Genomic DNA, 18,619 nt, shown 5'->3' on the forward strand with positions numbered 1-18,619 from the left:
TTCCTTTCATCACTTCCTTTCCTTTCCATCACTACTTACCCTCAGCCTGATGGTGCAGACTGTAAAACTCACGGGCAATGATATCTGCCAGCTTCTCACACCATTTCTTCGATGGACAGAAAAGTAATACTGAATGGTTATCACGAACAGTCTCATAACATAAACTAACAACATGATCCTCATCTCCCTAAAAAAGAAAGAGAAGTAGCCATTCTAGTGATACTTTCAAAACATTTTCATATCAGTTTAAAGTCATTCATTTTGCTTCAATGGCAAGGTTTTTATATTCAAAAGCATGATAAAAATCAGTTACAAATTCAGTAATAAAACATAGAAAAAACAGAAAAGAGAGAAGAAAAGAAACCTCCTTATGATGCAAGGTGAGTAGGGAATCTTTTATATTCATTCAACTAATATTTACTGACCTCCAACCCAAAAGTAATAGGGATATAATGGTGAGTAAAAGATAGCCAAGGTACTATCTTTAAGGGGTTTGGGTCCCAGTAGGGAAACAATAAAGTACTAAACAAACAAAAGTAAAATACAATCATAATATGTACTATCAAAGAGAATTTTGTGGTGTTTTGAAGCCTCACATTTGCCATAAATCTGAGAGATATGGAAGGAAAAAAAAAAGTTTCCCTGAGAAACTGAAGAGATGTGAAGGAAAAACATTATCTTAATAAAAGGTAACTGAGGAACAAGGAACACATTTCAAGCAGAACAAACAGCATTTGTAAACACTCCAGTGGTGACCAAAAGTGGAAGGTCAGTGTGTGTAACTAGATTAATTGATCAATACATTCACTCATTAAGTAATTATTTACTGGGTGCCATATATTATCATGGGCTTTCCAGGTGGCACTAGTGGTAAAGAACCAGCGTGACAATGCAGGAGACATAAGAGGCACAGGTTAGATCCCTGCGTCAGGAAGATTGCCTGGAGAAGGGAATGACAACCCACTCCACTATTCTTGCCTGGAGAATCCCATGATAGGGTAGCCTGGCGGGCTACAGTCCATGGGGTCACGAGAGTCAGACAATACTGAAGCAACTTAGCATGTGCATATATTATTCAAGGCCTGGGGATGGAGAATAAAGCAGAAAAAAAGCTCTGCCCTCAGAACGTGTCTACTCTAGTAGGAAGAAATAGATAAAAACAAGATAAGTAAAACATAAAATATGCTCAAAGTGCAAAGGAGAGAAATAAAACAGGAAAATAGAAACCAGGAATGAGAGAACATTTGAGAATGAGAATGAGAAAGTGACATTTGAGTAAAGGTCCAAAGGTCAAAGAATAAACCCTACTGATGCCTAGAGGGGAAAGCATTCCACATAAAGAGAATCTGAGGTGGGAGATTTCTTGGCCTATTATACAGAATAGCAAAGAGGCTATGGAGGAAGTAAAGAATATAGAAACTGAAGTCAGGGTAAAGGAGTGGGACAGATCATATATGGCTTGTAGGCTACTTTAAAGATGTTGGCATTCATTCCGCATGAAATAGGAACCATCACAAATTTTTGAGAAGAATGGTTACATGCTCTGATGTCCATTTTAAATAGATGATTAACTTTTGATTTAAGCATAGATCCAAGTAAGAGTTGAAACGGATTTAAACAGGGTGGAGGCAGAGACATGGTAATAGAAGATTAACAGGAGAGTAAATGACTTTGCTTACTGATACATTTATTGAGGTAACCAAGGCACAATCGAATGAAATTTGGGAGTACAGAGCAAAGCAACTAAATAAGATTCCATACCAGGCATGCAGAAGCTACAAATACACCTATGAGTGTACTAAAACACATGAATTTAGTCCTATTTCCAGTTCTAAACTTACCCTTAACTATTTCAGTATTCAGAGGCACAGATCTACATTTAAAATAGATGCCTCATACCAGATTCAGTCCTTTAACTTCAGGACTGAAGACTCAGCCCTAGAAAAATACTCTGAACTAAATGTTTTAAAGTGTATTTATCAACCACTTTCTAGATGCTAGGCAATTTTTTAAATCAAATTTCATCCTTAAAACACTAAAGACAAATATTATATCCATTTTATAGATGAAGATACTATGGAGAAGTTATAGAATTCAACTATTATCACAGCCACATCAAGTATCCCTATATAAAGTATCAGAAATGGGTCTTTCTGACCCCCAAAAATGTTTTTTCTACTATCATATACATGGGGTCACAAAGAGTCAAACATGACTGAAGCAACCAAGAAGGGCACATATTGTACGTATATCACTTAATAAAAGGTCAATTTTCCACATTAATGTAAACAAAGCCATAAGAAAATCTTTTCCAGTTAAAAAGAAATATCTATAAAATTTTATTATTTACACTTATAGGAAATGATTACATTTAAATTGAAGACAACTACATTTCCTCTCTCACCAACACCACCAATTATTTCATGGAACCAACTAGGTTAACAACAGGAATCCTTCTAATGGATATGTAATGCACATCCAGCTACTTTGCAACCCCCAGCTTAACTCAAAAATTGTTAACAACATGCTAGAAAATGCAATAAAACACAACAGTACAGGTGGTAAAAAATTACTGTGGACAGTGACCACAGATATGAAATTAAAAGATGCTTGCTCCTTGGGAGAAAAGCTATGACAAACCTAGACAGTGTATCAACCTAGAGGGGTGGGACGGGGAGGGAGATGGGAGGGAGGTTCAAGAGGGAGGGGATATATGTATACCAATGGCTGATTCATGTTGAGGTTTGACAGAAAACAACCAAATTCTGTAAAGCAATTATCTTTCAATAAAAAAAATTAAAAAAAACAAAAACAAAAAGCAGAGACATCACTTTGCCAACAAAGGCCCATAGTCAAAGCTATGGTTTTTCCAGTAGTCATGTGAGAGCTGGACCATAAAGAAGGCTGAGCACCAAAGAAATGATGCTTTTGAACTGTGGTGCTGGAGAAGACTCTGGAGAGAACCTTGAACTGCAAGATCAAACCAGTCAATTCTGAAGGATATCGACTCTGAATATTCATTGGAAGGATTGATGCTGAAGCTCCAATGCATTGGCCACCTGAGGCAAAGAGCTGATCCATTGGAAAAGACCCTGATGATGGGAAACACAGAGGGCAGGAGAAGGGCAACACAGAATGAGATGGTTGGATGGCATCACCAACTCAATGGACATGAATTTGAGCAAACTATGGGAGACAGTGAGGGACAGGGAAGCCTGGCATGCTGCAGTCCACGGGGTCGCAAAGAGCTGGACACAACTTAGCAGCTAAACAACAACAAATGACTTACCTTCACTTGCAGCATGGGTTGAAATTCCCTCACAAGCTTCATTGAAGAGTCATAAATTGAATTTCCAATTTTTATGGATTCCAGCAGTGGTACAGGGCGAAAGTCAGTGTGGTAGAGTTCAGCATTCAACCAGGAAGCCACAAGCTCCAAATTTGGAAGAGTAGCACTCATGCCAACAATCTGCACAGCATTAGACAAAGGAATGGCTAAATCTGCCTGGCTGCGAAAAACAAATGAAAATGATGTTAAAAGACATATACTATTAATTTCAAATAGTGCTAACAATATTCTTGGCATGTCTTTTGGTACAAATGTGCATAAATTTCTACAGGATATACACCTAGGAATAAAAGTGTGTTGGGTCATATAGTGTATTAAATTTTATTAATGTCAAACTACTGGTTTTTTTTTAGATTACATATATTAATGAAATCATACTGTATTAGTCTTTCTCTGTCCTAGCCTCAAGGTCCATCCATGTTGTAGCAAATGGCAGAATTTCCTTCTTTCTTATGGCTGAATAATATTTCACTGTATATAAATACACCATTCATCTATTGGTGGGCACTTAGGTTGCTTCCATATCTTAGCTATTGTAAATAATGCTGCATTAAACCTTAGTGTGCACATATCTTTTTCAAATTAGTGTTTTTGTTTTCTTCAGACAAACACCCAACAGTAGAATTGCTGGATCATACAGTAATTCTGTTTTTAATTTTTTGAAGAATTGCCATACTGTTTGCCATACTGTTTCCACATGGTGGCTGTACCAATTTATTTTCCCATCAAAAGTGCACAAGGTTTCCCTTTACTCCACATCCTTGACACATTTATTATTTGATGTCTATTTTGGTAAGTCATGCTGACAGATGTGTGGTGGTATCTCAGGGTTTTCACTTGTAATTCACTAAGGATTAGTGATGGTGAGCAACTTTTCATTTGCCTGTTGACCATTTGTAAGTCTTCTTTGGAAAAGTGTCTACTCATATCCTCTGTCCATTTCTTAAACAGTTTTTATGTTGGATTATATGAGTTCTTCATATATCTTAGTTATTAATACCTTATGGGATACATATTTGCAAAGATCGCCCATTCAGTATACAGCCTTTTTGTTTTGCTGAAAGTTTCCTTCACTGCAAAACTTTTTATTCTAGTTTGATGTAATCCCACTTATCTTTACTTTTGTTTCCCTTGCCTGAGGAGACATATCCTAAAAACATTATGTTGATAAAAGCCAACATCTAAGACCATCAGTTCACTGGCTCAGTCATGGCCGACTCTTTGCCACCCCATGAACTACAGCACGTCAGGCTTCCCTGTCCATCACAAACTCCCGGAGTTGACTCAAACTCATGTCCATTGAGTCAGTGATGCCATCCAATCATCTCATCCTCTGTCATCCCCATCTCCTCCCACTTTCAATCTTGCCCAGCACCAAGGTCTTTTCCAATGAGTCAGAACTTCGCATCAGGTGGCCAAAGGACTGGAGATTCAGCTTCAGCATCAGTCCTTCCAATCAATATTCAGGACTGATTTCCTTTAGGATGGACTGGTTGGATCTCTTTGCTGTCCAAAGGACTCTCAAAAGTCCTCTCCAACACCACAGTTCAAAAGCATCAATTCTTCAGAGCTCAGCTTTCTTCATAGTCTAGCTCTCACAGCCATACATGACTACTTGATAAACCATAGCTTTGACTAGATGGGTCTTTGTTGACAAAGTAATGTCTCTGTTTTTTAATAAGCTGTCTCGGTTGGTCACAGCTTTTCTTCCAAGGAGCAAGCGTCTTTTAATTTCATGGCTGCAGTCACCATCTGCAGCAATTGTGGAGCCCAAAAAAATAAAGTCTGCCATTGTTTCCACTGTTTCCCCATCTATTTGCCATGAAGTGATGGGACCAGATGCCATGATCTTAGTTTCCTGAATGCTGAGTTGTAAGCCAATTTTTTCACTCTCCTTTCACTTTCATCAAGAGGCTCTTTAGGTCTTCTTCACTTTCTGCCATAAGGGTGGCATCATCTGCATATCTGAGGTTATTGACATTTATCCTGGCAATCTTGATTTCAGCTTGTGCTTCATCCAGCCCAACATTTCTCATGATGTACAATGCATATAAGTTAAGTAAGCATGGTGACAATATACAGCCTTGATGTACTCCTTTCCTGATTTGGAACCAGTCTGTTGTTCCATGTCCAGTACTAACTGTTGCTTCTTGACCTGCATACAGATATCTCAGAAGGCAAGTCAAGTGGTCTGGTATTCCCACTTCGGTGATCCACACAGTCAAAGGCTTTGGCATATACAGCAGATGTTTTTCTGGAACTCTCTTGCTTTTTCGATGATCCAATGGATGTTGGCAATTTGATCTCTGGTTCCTCTGCCTTTTCTAAATCCAGCTTGAACATCTGGAAGTTTACAGTCACATACTATTGAAGCCTGGCTTGGAGAATTTTGAGCATTACTTTACTAGCATGTGAGATGACTGCAACTGTGCGGTAGTCTGAGCATTCTTTGGCATTCCCGTTCTTGGGGATTGGAATGAAAACTGACCTTTTCCAGTCCTGTGGCCACTGCTGAGTCTTCCAAATTTGCTGGCATATTGAGTGCAGCACTTTCACAGCATCATCTTTTAGGATTTGAAATAGCTCTACTGGAATTTCTTAACCTCCACTAGCTTTGTTCGTTGTGATGCTCCCTAAGGCCCACTTGACTTCACATTCCAGGATGTCTGGCTCTAGGTGAGTGATCACACCGTCGTGTTTATCTGGGTCATGAAGATCTTTTTTGTACAGTTCTTCTGTGTATTCTTGCCACTTCTTCTTAAAATCTTCTGCTTCTGTCAGGTCCATACCATTTCTCTCCTTTATTGTGCCCATCTTTGCATGAAATGTTCCCTTGGTATCTCTAATTTTCTTGAAGAGATCTCTAGTCTTTCCCATTCTGTTGTTTTCCTCTATTTCTTTGCATTGATCACTGATGAAGGCTTTTTTATCTCTCCTTGCTATTCTTTGGAACTCTGCGTTCAAATGGGTATATCTTTCCTTTTTTCCTTTGCCTTTCACTTCTTTTCATAGCTGTTTGTAAGGCCTCCTCAGACAACCATTTTGCCTTTTTGCATTTCTTTTCTTGGGGATGGTCCTGATTACTGCCTCCTGTACAATGTCATGAATCTCCATCCATAGTTCTTCAGGCACTGTGTCTATCAGACCTAATTCCTTGAACCTATTTGTCACTTCAACTGTGTATTCGTAAGTGATTTTATTTAGGTCATAACTGAATGGTCTAGTGGTTTTCCCTACTTTCTTCAATTTCAGTCTGAATTTGGCAATAAGAAGTTCATGATCTGAGCCACAGTCAGCTCCCGGTCTTGTTTTTGCTGACTGTATAGAGCTTCTCCATCTTTGGCTGCAAAGAATATAATCAGTATTGACCATCTGGTGATGTCCATGTGTACTCTTGTCTTGTGTTGTTGGAAGAGTGTGTTTGCTATGACCAGTAAGTTCTCTTGGCCAAACTCTGTTAGCCTTTGACCTACTTCATTCTGTACTCCAAGGCCAAATTTGCCTATTACTCTGGGTATTTCTTGACTTCCTACTTTTGCATTCCATCCCCTATAATGAAAAGGACATCTCTTTTGGGTGTTAGTTCTAGAAGGTCTTGTAGGTCTTCATAGAACCGTTGAACTTCAGCTTCTTCAACATTATTGGTCGGGGCATAGACTTGGATTACTGTGATATTGAATGGTTTGCCTTGGAAACGAACAGAGATCATTCTGTCGTTTTTGAGATTGCATCCAAGTACTGCATTTCGGACTCTTGCTGACTATGATGGCTACTCCATTTCTTCTAAGGGACTCCTGCTCATACTAGTAACATATAATGGTCACCTGAGTCGAATTCACCCATTCCAGTCCATTTTAGTTCACTGATTCCTAAAATGTCGATGTTCACTCTCGCCATCTCCTGTTTGACCACTTCCAATTTTGTCTTGATTCATGGACCTAACATTCCAGGTTACAATGCAATATTGCTCTTTACAGCATCGGACCTTACTTCCATCACCAGTCACATCCACAACTGAGTGTTGTTTTTGCTTTGACTCCATCTCTTTGTTCTTTCTGGAGTTAGTTCCCCACTAATCTCCAGTACTTTGTTTTCTCAACATTCAGAAAACGAAGATTATGGCATCTGGTCCCATCACTTCATGGGAAATAGATGGGGAAACAGTGGAAACAGTGTCAGACTTTATTTTTGGGGGGTCCAAAATCACTGCAGATGGTGACTGCAGCCATGAAATTAAAAGACGCTTACTCCTTGGAAGGAAAGTTATGTCCAACCTAGATAGCATATTCAAAAGCAGAGACATTACTTTGCCAACAAAGGTCCGTCTAGTCAAGGCTATGGTTTTTCCTGTGGTCATGTATGGATGTGAGAGTTGGACTGTGAAGAAGGCTGAGCGCTGAAGAATTGATGCTTTTGAACTGTGGTGTTGGAGAAGACTCTTGAGAGTCCCTTGAACTGCAAGGAGATCCAACCAGTCCATTCTGAAGGAGATCAGCCCTGGGATTTCTTTGGAAGGAATGATGCTAAAGCTGAAACTCCAGTACTTTGGCCACCTCATGTGAAGAGTTGACTCATTGGAAAAGACTCTGACACTGGGAGGGATTAGGGGCAGGAGGAGAAGGGGATGACAGAGGATGAGATGGCTGGATGACATCACTGACTCGATGGACGTGAGTCTGAGTGAACTCCAAGAGTTGGTGATGGACAGGGAGGCCTGGCGTGCTATGGGGTCGCAAAGTGTCGGACGTGACTGAGCGACTGAACTGAACTGAACTGAACTGAAGGGCATAAACATATCTGAAGAATGGGAATATAATCAGAGGATAAACAAAAACTAAGGAGGGTAAAGGAGGAAATTGGCTGGGGTGAGTAAAGAATATAAAAAAGAACTAGATCTTCATTTTCCATAGTAAAGTCAAGATATAATGTGTAAAACTAAAAAACGTAAGTAACTATATTTAGAGATATCACTGTAAGTCAATTTTTTAAAAAGCAGTAAGAGTTGAAAATAGTTACCTTTGGAAAGTAGAGGACAAAGAAATGTTATTTTTCATAATTAGCATTGACTATTTACATGTGTGTATAGTTAACAAATACAAAAACTGGATTTTAAAAATTCTATCATAAATGTGGTGAGCAAAAATTTAAGAATGTTTTCATTCTAGAAAATAATCAAATTATTCTACCAAAATAATCTAAAATCACTCCTAGACTTAAGTACTTCTTTTGGAAAAAAAATAAACTGCTGTACATGAGTTTGTTCTAAATAAGTATGACCCTCCTTTAATGTATTTAACAACTATTTATTAAACACTTTTGCACTTTCTCAACATTGTTTGGAAACTCAAGAACTTAACTATTTCAGGTACTTACCATGATGCTGATTTCTGAGTAATATAGCAAATCTTGGTCAGCAAAAGCTCCAGTAGATACCCTCGGTGAGAGTCTCCCAACATATGTAATTCATCCACAACCACCATTCCTAAAGAGATTTTCCAGATACTAAGTTTTATAGAATCTCACAATTAAGAATTTTGAAGGACTGAGTATCTTAATCTTAGACTATAAATAATTGTTATTACAGTACATTGCAGGTAATACAAAATTCAGATGCTTAACTGGCAACCTTGTAAAATACATGTACAAAGAAAATTAAAGACATCCTTGAAAATTATTCAGTGGATTGACTTTTCTATGGGGAAAACAACCAGGGCAACCATCCTGATGTTAGCAAGTGCATAGGAAAACAGAATCAGATCAAGAAGCAATAAATGATTTTAAGGGGATGGTTTTGTTTGATTATGGTAGACTAGGGACTCACCCTACTATAAAACATAAATATAATAATTCTCTTCTCCTCTACTTGGAGAAACTAGTCTATCTATTTGGAATAATGCTCAAGAATTACCAAAAATCTAGTTATCAACCAATGCCTCATTTAAACATTTTAATTTATGTGTGCACTGGTGTCCTCTGACCCAGCCCAAATTCCCCTATGAAAATACAGATCTTTCAGACTATTTCCTAATGACACATGATGTTCTTCTTCCTTATCAGTAAGCTTTTTCAAAATCATATTGTATGATGAGTTATTTCAGAATTCATTCATTCATCCAAAAAATATTTATTCTATATAGTGTGCCAGGCACTGTGCTAAGTGTACTGGATATAACGCTTAACCTGATACAACACAATCTGACAATTCTGATACAAACTAATGAATGTGATTCCTCTCTCTAAGCTTGACAGAGCAAAGCCCATGTCTAATTAATTTTTTATTTCACTCCCCACCTCTATCCTACCCTAATTTTACCATTTAAGTTCACCAAGATAACATGAATAACTGATATTCTTGCAGTTTCCATTGTTGTTAAAATCATTCTCTTCCTATTCCTACCTCTACATAGTGAGCTTTCCCAAGTGGTTAAAAAAAAAAAAAAAGGATTAAGACAGAACAGTCCCAAGCTCAAATACAGTGCTAATTTCTATAGCTCCCTACCATCAGTCTGCTAAATGGTAGTCTCTGGGTCCAGGCCTGATCTAGATATCATAGTACCAGAATATGATAATGAATACATATACATTAATTGCAGAGATGGAAGATTATTTCCTTCTATTCGTGGTAAGCTTTATCAAGAAAGAAGCAATGAAAAGTGTCTTGAGGACTCAAAGATAATCTTTATGTTTTGTAAAGTGCAAAAATACAAGTTCAGTTCAGTTCAGTTCAGTCGCTCAGTCATATCCGACTCTGCAACCCCATGAATCGCAGCATGCCAGGCCTCCCTGTCCATCAACAACTCTTGGAGTTCACTCAGACTCACGTCCATCAAGTCAGTGATGCCATCCAGCCATCTCATCCTCTGTCATCCCCTTCTCCTCCTGCCCCTAATCCCTCCCAGTCTTTTCCAATGAGTCAACTCTTCACATGAGGTGGCCAAAGTACTGGAGTTTCAGCTTTAGCATCATTCCTTCCAAACAAATCCCAGGGCTGATCTCCTTCAGAATGGACTGGTTGGATCTCCTTGCAGTTCAAGGGACTCTCAAGAGTCTTCTCCAACACCACAGTTCAAAAGCATCAATTCTTCAGCACTCAGCCTTCTTCACAGTCCAACTCTCACATCCATACATGACCACAGGAAAAACCATAGCCTTGACTAGACGGACCTTTGGTAGCAAAGTAATGTCTCTGCTTTTGAATATGCTATCTAGGTTGGTCATAACTTTCCTTCCAAAGAGTAAGCATCTTTTAGTTTCATGGCTGCAGTCACCACCTGCAGTGATTTTGGAGCCCAAAAAAATAAAGTCTGACACTGTTTCCACTGTTTCCCCATCTATTTCCCATGAAGTGATGGGACCAGATGCCATGTAAGTAGAGTCAATAACATCAGAAGGATGCAAAACGTTTTTTAACAGAGTTCCTAACATTACAGATGCCAATTCTTACCTCCAGAAGATGACACACATTAGAATAAAACATAAGATATACAGAAATCATAATGGCTCCACACCATTCTATCAAAAACAGAGAAAGTATACACTTATTTACTTACCTAAAAGATCCATCTTATTTTCCTCTATGAGGCGATTGATCAGACCATTGGCTCTCTCAATTGTGCAGACAGCAATATCCAAAGAAGAGAAATGCCTTGTTGGGGAGGTACTGCCCATGTAACCATCTACTGTTATTCCTACTTCCTGAAATAGACTCTAATTTGAGTAAAACAGAAAAATAAGAGTTGAAAATTTATGAATATTGAATTGGTTCTTTCCCCAAGCATAGATATAAGTATCAAAAGACATTTATCAGACAACTGGTGCTTATTCCTGGTCAAGGCACATTGGTTCTTTTTAGAATCAAACGCTAAAAATAAGATTTAGAATTGACAAAACTCAGTAGAGGGATTTTCTATTAAGACAGAGCTGAATAAAATGGCATACTTAATGAGTTCTACAAGTTCCTTATAGAAGAAAGAGCCTTACAGAAGAAAACAAAAATTACCTTAAGCACTAACATTTTTTATCTAATAAACAAGCAAGAAACTAGTTCCTTCTTTAACACTAATGTAATATGTTCAGAAACAAATTTATACTTCATGAGGAAAATATTTTCATTATCTCTCTAAAACCTAGTTTTTTTTTAATATAACAAAATAAAGGGTTTCAAAACTCAAATGCAGTGGGTGGTTTTTTTTTTAGTTTAACTTTTAACTAACATACCTTCTCAATAAAAAGGATCCTTACATCATTTTCCTACTTTGGTCTAAGTTGAAAAGATGTTACCATGTAGAACCAGCTTTGTTGGCTATTTGGTCTCTGAAATAACGTTAAAAAAATTTACAGAACCATTGAATTTTAGAGCTATTCATTCAATAAAATGTTTCTGAGTATTTATTGAGTTAACCCATAGTTTCATTTTACCAATGAAAAATTGAATCCAGCAGATTACATGTCTGGCCTGAAGACATAGTTAGTGGCAAAACTGGGACTAGAACTCAGATTTTTTGGATTACCAGTACAATAATCTTGCCATTCCAAAAGCATATTTTTTCACGGCAGAAATAAGAATAAATTTTATTCTATTTAATGAAGTATTATACTTGTAAAAATGCCTTAAAAGACCATGTATCACACAAATATATACTGCTACTATTCATTTTTGCAGAATAGCAGAACAGAACACACAACTAGAGCTGTACATAAGCATCAATGGAGCCTGTTCTTCATCCTCTTATGTTCCCAAATGTTCCCTCAATTAGGATGGGATATGCTTCCTCAAACATACTTCCTTTCCATGCTTCAGCTTAGTCCTACCATTCACTTAAGATGTTGATTCTTAATCTGCACATTTATATGCTAATTAAAGCACTCTATTTTCTAAGGAATATTTTAAGTTTTTATATATTTTTCACCAATTACTCTTGATTTAACTGTCCTTTCTCTTTTACGCAGTAATTTTAAAGTTTCCTCTCATAAATGGTCAACTTTTAAAGCTACATTGGTGGTGTTTACTTGCTAAGTCATGTACCACTCTCTTGTAATCCCATGGATTGAGATGTAAAGAAAGAAATTTTATTTTCCAATTGCTTTTATAATTCTATTTCAAATGAGTAAAACCAAAGCTGCCAATAATAGGCCTTTCAAAATTTCAAACTTCGTAAAACAAAAAATTACCTGGAGATAGTATTTCTTCTCTTTAGCCACAGAAACAAAGGGTAGAATAAAAAGAGCTTTCTTCCGCATTTCCAAAACCCGCTTCAAAATAAGTAGCTCAGCAACCAGAGTCTTCCCAGCACTTGTAGGAGCTAAAAGATGTTATTCCACAAGATCATCACAAAAATGAGTAATATTTGATACAGTGCATTAATAAATGCTTTAAATCATATCCAGTGACTAAATAGCTCAAGGCTAACTAAAAAGCCTCTTGATGAAAGTCAAAGTGGAGAGTGAAAAAGTTAGCTTAAAGCTCAACATTCAGAAAACGAAGATCATGGTATCTGGTCCCATCACTTAATGGGAAATAGATGGGGAAACAATGGAAACAGTGTCAGACTTTATTTTGGGGGGCTCCAAAATCACTGCAGATGGTGACTGCAGCCATGAAACTAAAAGACGCTTACTCCTTGGAAGGAAAGTTATGTCCAACCTAGACAGCATATTCAAAGCAGAGACATTACTTTGCCAACAAAAGTCCATCTAGTCAAGGCTATGGTTTTTCCTGTGGTCATGTACGGATGTGAGAGTTGGACTGTGAAGAAGGCTGAGCGCCAAAGAATTGATGCTTTTGAACTGTGGTGTTGGAGAAGACTCTTGAGAGTCCCTTGGACTGCAAGGAGATCTAACCAGTCCATTCTGAAGGAGATCAGCCCTGGGATTTCTTTGGAAGGACTGATGCTAAAGCTGAAACTCCAGTACTTTGGCCACCTCATGCGAACAGTTGACTCATTGGAAAAGACTCTGATGCTGGGAGGGATTGGGGGCAGGAGGAGAAGGGGACGACAGAGGATGAGATGGCTGGATGGCATCACTGACTCGATGGACGTAAGTCTGAATGAACTCCGGGAGTTGGTGATGGACAGGGAGGCCTGGCGTGGGGTCACAAAGAGTCGGACATGACTGAGTGACTGAAGTGAACTGAACTGAACTGGACAACAATAACAAACTATCATTAGGGCTTCCCTGGTAGCTCAGTGGTAAAGGACCCACCTGCCAATAAAGGAGATGTGGGTTTGATCCCTGGGTTGGGAAGATCCCCTGGAGGAGGGAATGGCAACCCATTCCAGTATTTTACCCGGGAAATCTCATGGAGAGAGGAAACTGGAGGACTAGTCCATGGGGTTGCAAGAGTAGAACACAACTTTAGCAACTAAAGCACCACCACCTATCATTTGAAACCTTTATAACCCTGAAATGCCCAACTTTAAACCAGCTTTCTAAATACTCTCCCAGTGAAAAACAGAGACAAAGAAATCTTTATATCAGCAATAAATGATGAATATTACTGAGTACCTAGCTTACACCTAAAGATCGTTTCCTTTAAGTACTGAATAGTTAAAAGCCCTGCTGTGAGGAAATAAAAAGTTTAAATACATTGTAATAGAAGCTATGATAGACGCTGAAGGACAAGAGCTATAAGGGTTTATGGAAAGCAAACAGAACTTCAAAGGAGCAAAAAAGGGAAAAAGAAAGGAATCCCAAGCAGAAAAAAACAGCATGTGTAAAGATCTAAAGGAAAGTTGGTGTATTCAGAAGATGGTAATTGAATGCCTGAAACAAAAAATACAAGTAGGTAGGTAGGTTTAGTCAGTCAGTCATGTCAGACTCTCATGATCCCATGGACTGTAGCCCTGCCAGGCTCCTCTCTCCATGGGATCTCCCAGGCAAGAATACTGGAGTAGGTTGCCACAAGTAGGGCAGTAAAAGAGACATGAAAGTGTCACAAGAAAAAAAGCTTTATAATCCTACCACGTAAGAAATTTATATTGAAAGCAATGGAGAGTGATTAGTGAGTTAGGTGAACGTGAAAAGGAGTGACAAATTCATAAATGTCCTTTACAGAGTTCACTTTGGCTGCAGAAGCAAAGGAAGAGCAGAAAGAAAAGATTCAGTTCAGTTCAGTTCAGTCGGTCAGTCGTGTCCGACTCTTTGCCATCCCATGAATCGCAGCACACCAGGCCTCCCTGTCCATCACCAACTCCTGGAGTTCACTCAGACTCATGTCCATCAACTCGGTGATGCCATCCAGCCATCTCATCCTCTGTCGTCCCTTCTCTTCCTGCTCCCAATCCCTCCGAGCATCAGAGTCTTTTCCAATGAATCAACTCTTTGCATGAGGTGGCCAAAGTACTCGAGTTTCAGCTTCATCAGTCCTTCCAATGAATACCCAGGACTGATCTCCTTTAGGATGGACTGGTTGGATCGCCTTGCAGTCCAAAAGACTCTCAAGAGTCTTCTCCAACACCACACTTCAAAAGCATCAATTCTTCGGCGCTCAGCCTTCTTCACAGTCCAACTCTCACATCCATACATGACCACAGGAAAAACCATAGCCTTGACTAGACGGACCTTTGTTGGCAAAGTAATGTCTCTGCTTTTGAATATGCTATCTAGGTTGGTCATAACTTTCCTTCCAAGGAGTAAGCATCTTTTAATTTCATGGCTGCAATCACCTACTGCAGTGATTTTGGAGCCCAAGAAAATAAAGTCTGACACTGTTTCCACTGTTTCCCCATTTATTGCCATGAAGTGACAGGACTGGATGAAATGATCTTCGTTTTCTGAATGTTGAGCTTTAAGCCAACTTTTTCACTCTCCTCTTTCACTTTCATCAAGAGGCTTTTGAGTTCCTCTTCACTTTCTGCCATAAGGGTGGTGTCATCTGCATATCTGAGGTTACTGATATTTCTCCAGGCAATCTTGATTCCAGCTTGTGCTTCTTCCAGCCCAGAGTTTCTCATGATGTACTCTGCATATAAGTTAAATAAGCAGGGTGACAATATACAGCCTTGATGTACTCCTTTTCCTACTTGGAACCACTCTGTTGCTCCATATCCAGTTCTAACAGTTGCTTCCTGACCTGCATATAGGTTTCTCAAGAGGCAGGTCAGGTGGTCTGGTATTCCCATCTCTTTCAGAATTTTCCAGTTTATTGTGATCCCACAGTCAAAGGCTTTGGCATAGTCAATAAAGCCGAAATAAATGTTTTTCTGGAACTCTCTTGCTTTTTCGATGATCCACCTGATGTTGGCAATTTGATCTCTGGTTCCTCTGCCTTTTCTAAAACCAGCGTGAACATCTGGTTACAAAGCTATTGCATAATCTAGAAGATGATAGTAAACTAGGTAATGTACCCAAGAACAAACAGTATTGATCATAATCAAGATATATGAAGTAACAGACACTGGACCCAGTGATAAATTTATGCAAGTTGGTGACCAGAGTTATGAATGACACCCAAGTATTTAAGCAATTGAAATTGTCAGTGCACTCTACAACTACCACTAACTGCCACTAGCAGTTAGTAAAGAGTACTTCCTATGTGCCAAAAACTTTTCTAAGCCCACAACCAGGCACTCATGCTTTCTATGTGCGCTCTCACTCCCTCTCTCCTCCTGTCTCTCAAGTAACCTGCAAGGTTACACAGCCAGTAAACAGCCTGAACTTGTATCTTGTTGTTCGGTCACCAAGTCGTGTCACACTCTTCGGGACCTTATGAACTGCAACACACCAGGCTTCCCTGTCCTTCACTATCTCCGGGAGTTTATTCAAACTCAACATACCCATTGAGAATTTATATCTATTGATAGTAAATTTCCTAGCTATTTTTGGCAGCCATAATGAAAAATCTGGATAACTCACAACTTCAGAGAAAACTGATCTTACCAAGTGATTAGATTCTAAAGTCAGTATTCTAAAGACCGATGGTTAAAAGTTTTATAAGTCAAAATTACTTTTGAAAGCCCATATAACCTTTCATAAAGTATATTATTACATAGGGTTTTATGTATATACTCCTGTATGAGCAGGTCAACTTATAAACAGATATGTATTGTAAAATGTTCACACACTGAAAGGCAACTGAGATCAACTGTGGGAAGAACACATTTACATCTCATACTGCATGCTCACACTGGGATGAATGTTTGTTCAGAGGAAAGGCAAGCAGATAACTCTCTTTAAACTGCAGGGGTTTTGCCTTTCCCCACCCCACCATATAATGGGATTTTCATAACTTAGGTATGCATATTATGAAACTTTGCTTTTCATATATTTTAAGACTTTATCTAGTTATAAATTTCATCTGCCTTACCTCAGTAGAGCATTCTTTACATTCATAATGCCTTAAAAATGGTACAGAAATTAATTTGCACAAATTTGAATACCTGAATAGACTAAATTCTTTCCTTCCAGGACTTGTCCAAGCAAAAGGCACTCTGCCTGCCATTCAAACATCTTTTTTACACCAAAACTGTGATATTTCTCCAGAACCGCTGTAGGAAGTCCCCAATTTGCCAACAGCAGCTTGTCTATTTGATCATCAGGAAACGTCTGCTTGCATTCCCCTTTTGGGGAAAAAAACAAAAAACAGAAAAAGTAAGGAAGTAGTTAGTTTTAACGTAAGACTTCAGTAATTAGCCTTCTACTGAGTTTTGAAATTCCTACGTGTTATATATAACCTGCCATAAAACACATCCATATAAGTATCTGTAAGGAGTACTGGCACTATTAGGCGTGAATCCCTTACAGGTGATGAGATTTGGCCAACTAGTAAGTTGTTTCTGTAAATAAATGTCAAAAGAATAAAAACCCAGAAACCACTTGAAGACTAATACCAGGAGGTCTCTGAACACGGACTAAAAGCTCTTCCTTGTCAACAGAAAGTGACATGCCGCTCAGGGCCGGAGTCACAAACTGAGAAAGGGAGTAGGAGCCGAGCGGGTCCTGCAAACGAGCGAGCTCCGCGTCGAAAGGACACCTCGCGACTAGTAGCCAGGCGGAGCTGCCCACGGAGTGTCTGGGAGTACCTGTAGCTCCGGCCGGCCGGCGCCCACGATCCTTCAAGCTGCGTCCCAGGCCCGGAGGTGGGCTCAGCACCGGCCCGGAAAGGAGCAAAGGGCTGTCACTGCCGTCAAAGCCGCTTCCCGACGAGGAGTTTAAGTCTGATGCTGAACGTCGCTGTTTCCCACTCCAGCGCGTTATATTCATCGCGAAATCTTCTCCGCCATTCAGGGAAACACAGAGTCCCAGCGTCCTCCCACTCGGGAAAAACTGACCCTGGCGACAAATGCGGCCGCCATCTTCCCGCCACGGTTTTCAAACGCAGGCCTCCCAGCCCGCCCCGGGACCATAGAGTTCCCAGTGGCGAGAGTAGCCCGAGGACCATAAATTCTTGGGGAAAGAGCGGCTCTCGCTAGGTTTAGACCTCCTGCGTCTCTCTTGTTGATGGTTAGTGTAATAGAAACAGAGTTGGACCTAGATTAAACGGGGGAAAAAACAGGCTCAGTATATATAATCTCTAACTATAATCATACTGGCTTAAAATTTTTACTTTTCTTTTTGTCCATTTCTAGTTTAAATAGCAAGGAGGGCTTCCCTGGTGGCTCAGACGGTAAAGCGTCTGCCTGCAATGCGGGAGACCCGGGTTCGATTCCTGGGTCGGGAAGATCCCCTGGAGAAGGAAATGGCAATCCACTCCAGCACTCTTGCCTGGAAAATCCCATGGACGGAGGAGCCTGATAGGCTACAGTCCATGGGGTCGCAAAGAGTCGGACACGACTGAGTGACTTCACTTTCACTTTCATACTAACTTCATAAAATGAACTGCCCATAATAAGTAGATTAGAGACGTAGTTCTATTTAACATATTGGTGTTTTAAAAATAGTTATTATAGGTTGTATGTGCGAAGAGCTGACTCATTGGAAAACACCCTGATGCAGGATAAGGAGTCAACAAAAGATGAGATGATTAGATGGTGTCATCGACTAATTTGAGCAAACTCCAGGGGATAGTGAAGGACAGGGAAGCCTGGCATGCTGTAGTTCATGGGGTGGCAAGGAGTGGGACACGACTTGACCACTGAACAATATGTGCCAAACATTATACCAGTAAAATTTAGGATTTAGAATGGAGTGCAGTTTACTCTCTCCTGGTGTATGATTGTAGGGCAGAGGTTATTTCTGTACACAATTTATGCTTTAGTCATTATACACTGTAAGGAATATGTGATGGCGAGTGCGGTACTGCCATCGATAGACTTCTTAGATAGTAGACGC

General features: G+C 39.4%; 1 protein-coding gene across 4 annotated transcripts in view; it reads right to left on the reverse strand.

Annotated features, from left to right (window-relative positions):
• POLQ (DNA polymerase theta) overlaps positions 1-18,187 on the reverse strand; it is a 105,775-nt gene extending 87,588 nt beyond the window's left edge. The window contains exons 1-7 of one of the 4 annotated variants that reach the window (XM_070788669.1): positions 17,371-18,185; positions 16,729-16,908; positions 12,521-12,651; positions 10,900-11,056; positions 8,723-8,831; positions 3,290-3,509; positions 40-187 (exon numbers count right to left, since the gene is read on the reverse strand). In XM_070788669.1, the coding sequence (XP_070644770.1) occupies positions 40-187; positions 3,290-3,509; positions 8,723-8,831; positions 10,900-11,056; positions 12,521-12,651; positions 16,729-16,908; positions 17,371-17,551 (1,126 nt within the window). In that variant the 5' untranslated portion in view covers positions 17,552-18,185. Of the gene's footprint in view, positions 1-39; positions 188-3,289; positions 3,510-8,722; positions 8,832-10,899; positions 11,057-11,566; positions 11,663-12,520; positions 16,699-16,728; positions 16,909-17,370 lie in introns of those variants that run through there. The other 3 variants (XM_019988416.2, XM_070788685.1, XM_019988470.2) reach the window with 3 other exon arrangements.
• Positions 18,188-18,619: the final 432 nt, after the last annotated feature.

This window comes from Bos indicus, chromosome 1 (genome assembly GCF_029378745.1).
Source record: "Bos indicus isolate NIAB-ARS_2022 breed Sahiwal x Tharparkar chromosome 1, NIAB-ARS_B.indTharparkar_mat_pri_1.0, whole genome shotgun sequence".
In the NCBI taxonomy this organism is placed as follows: Eukaryota; Metazoa; Chordata; class Mammalia; order Artiodactyla; family Bovidae; genus Bos; species Bos indicus.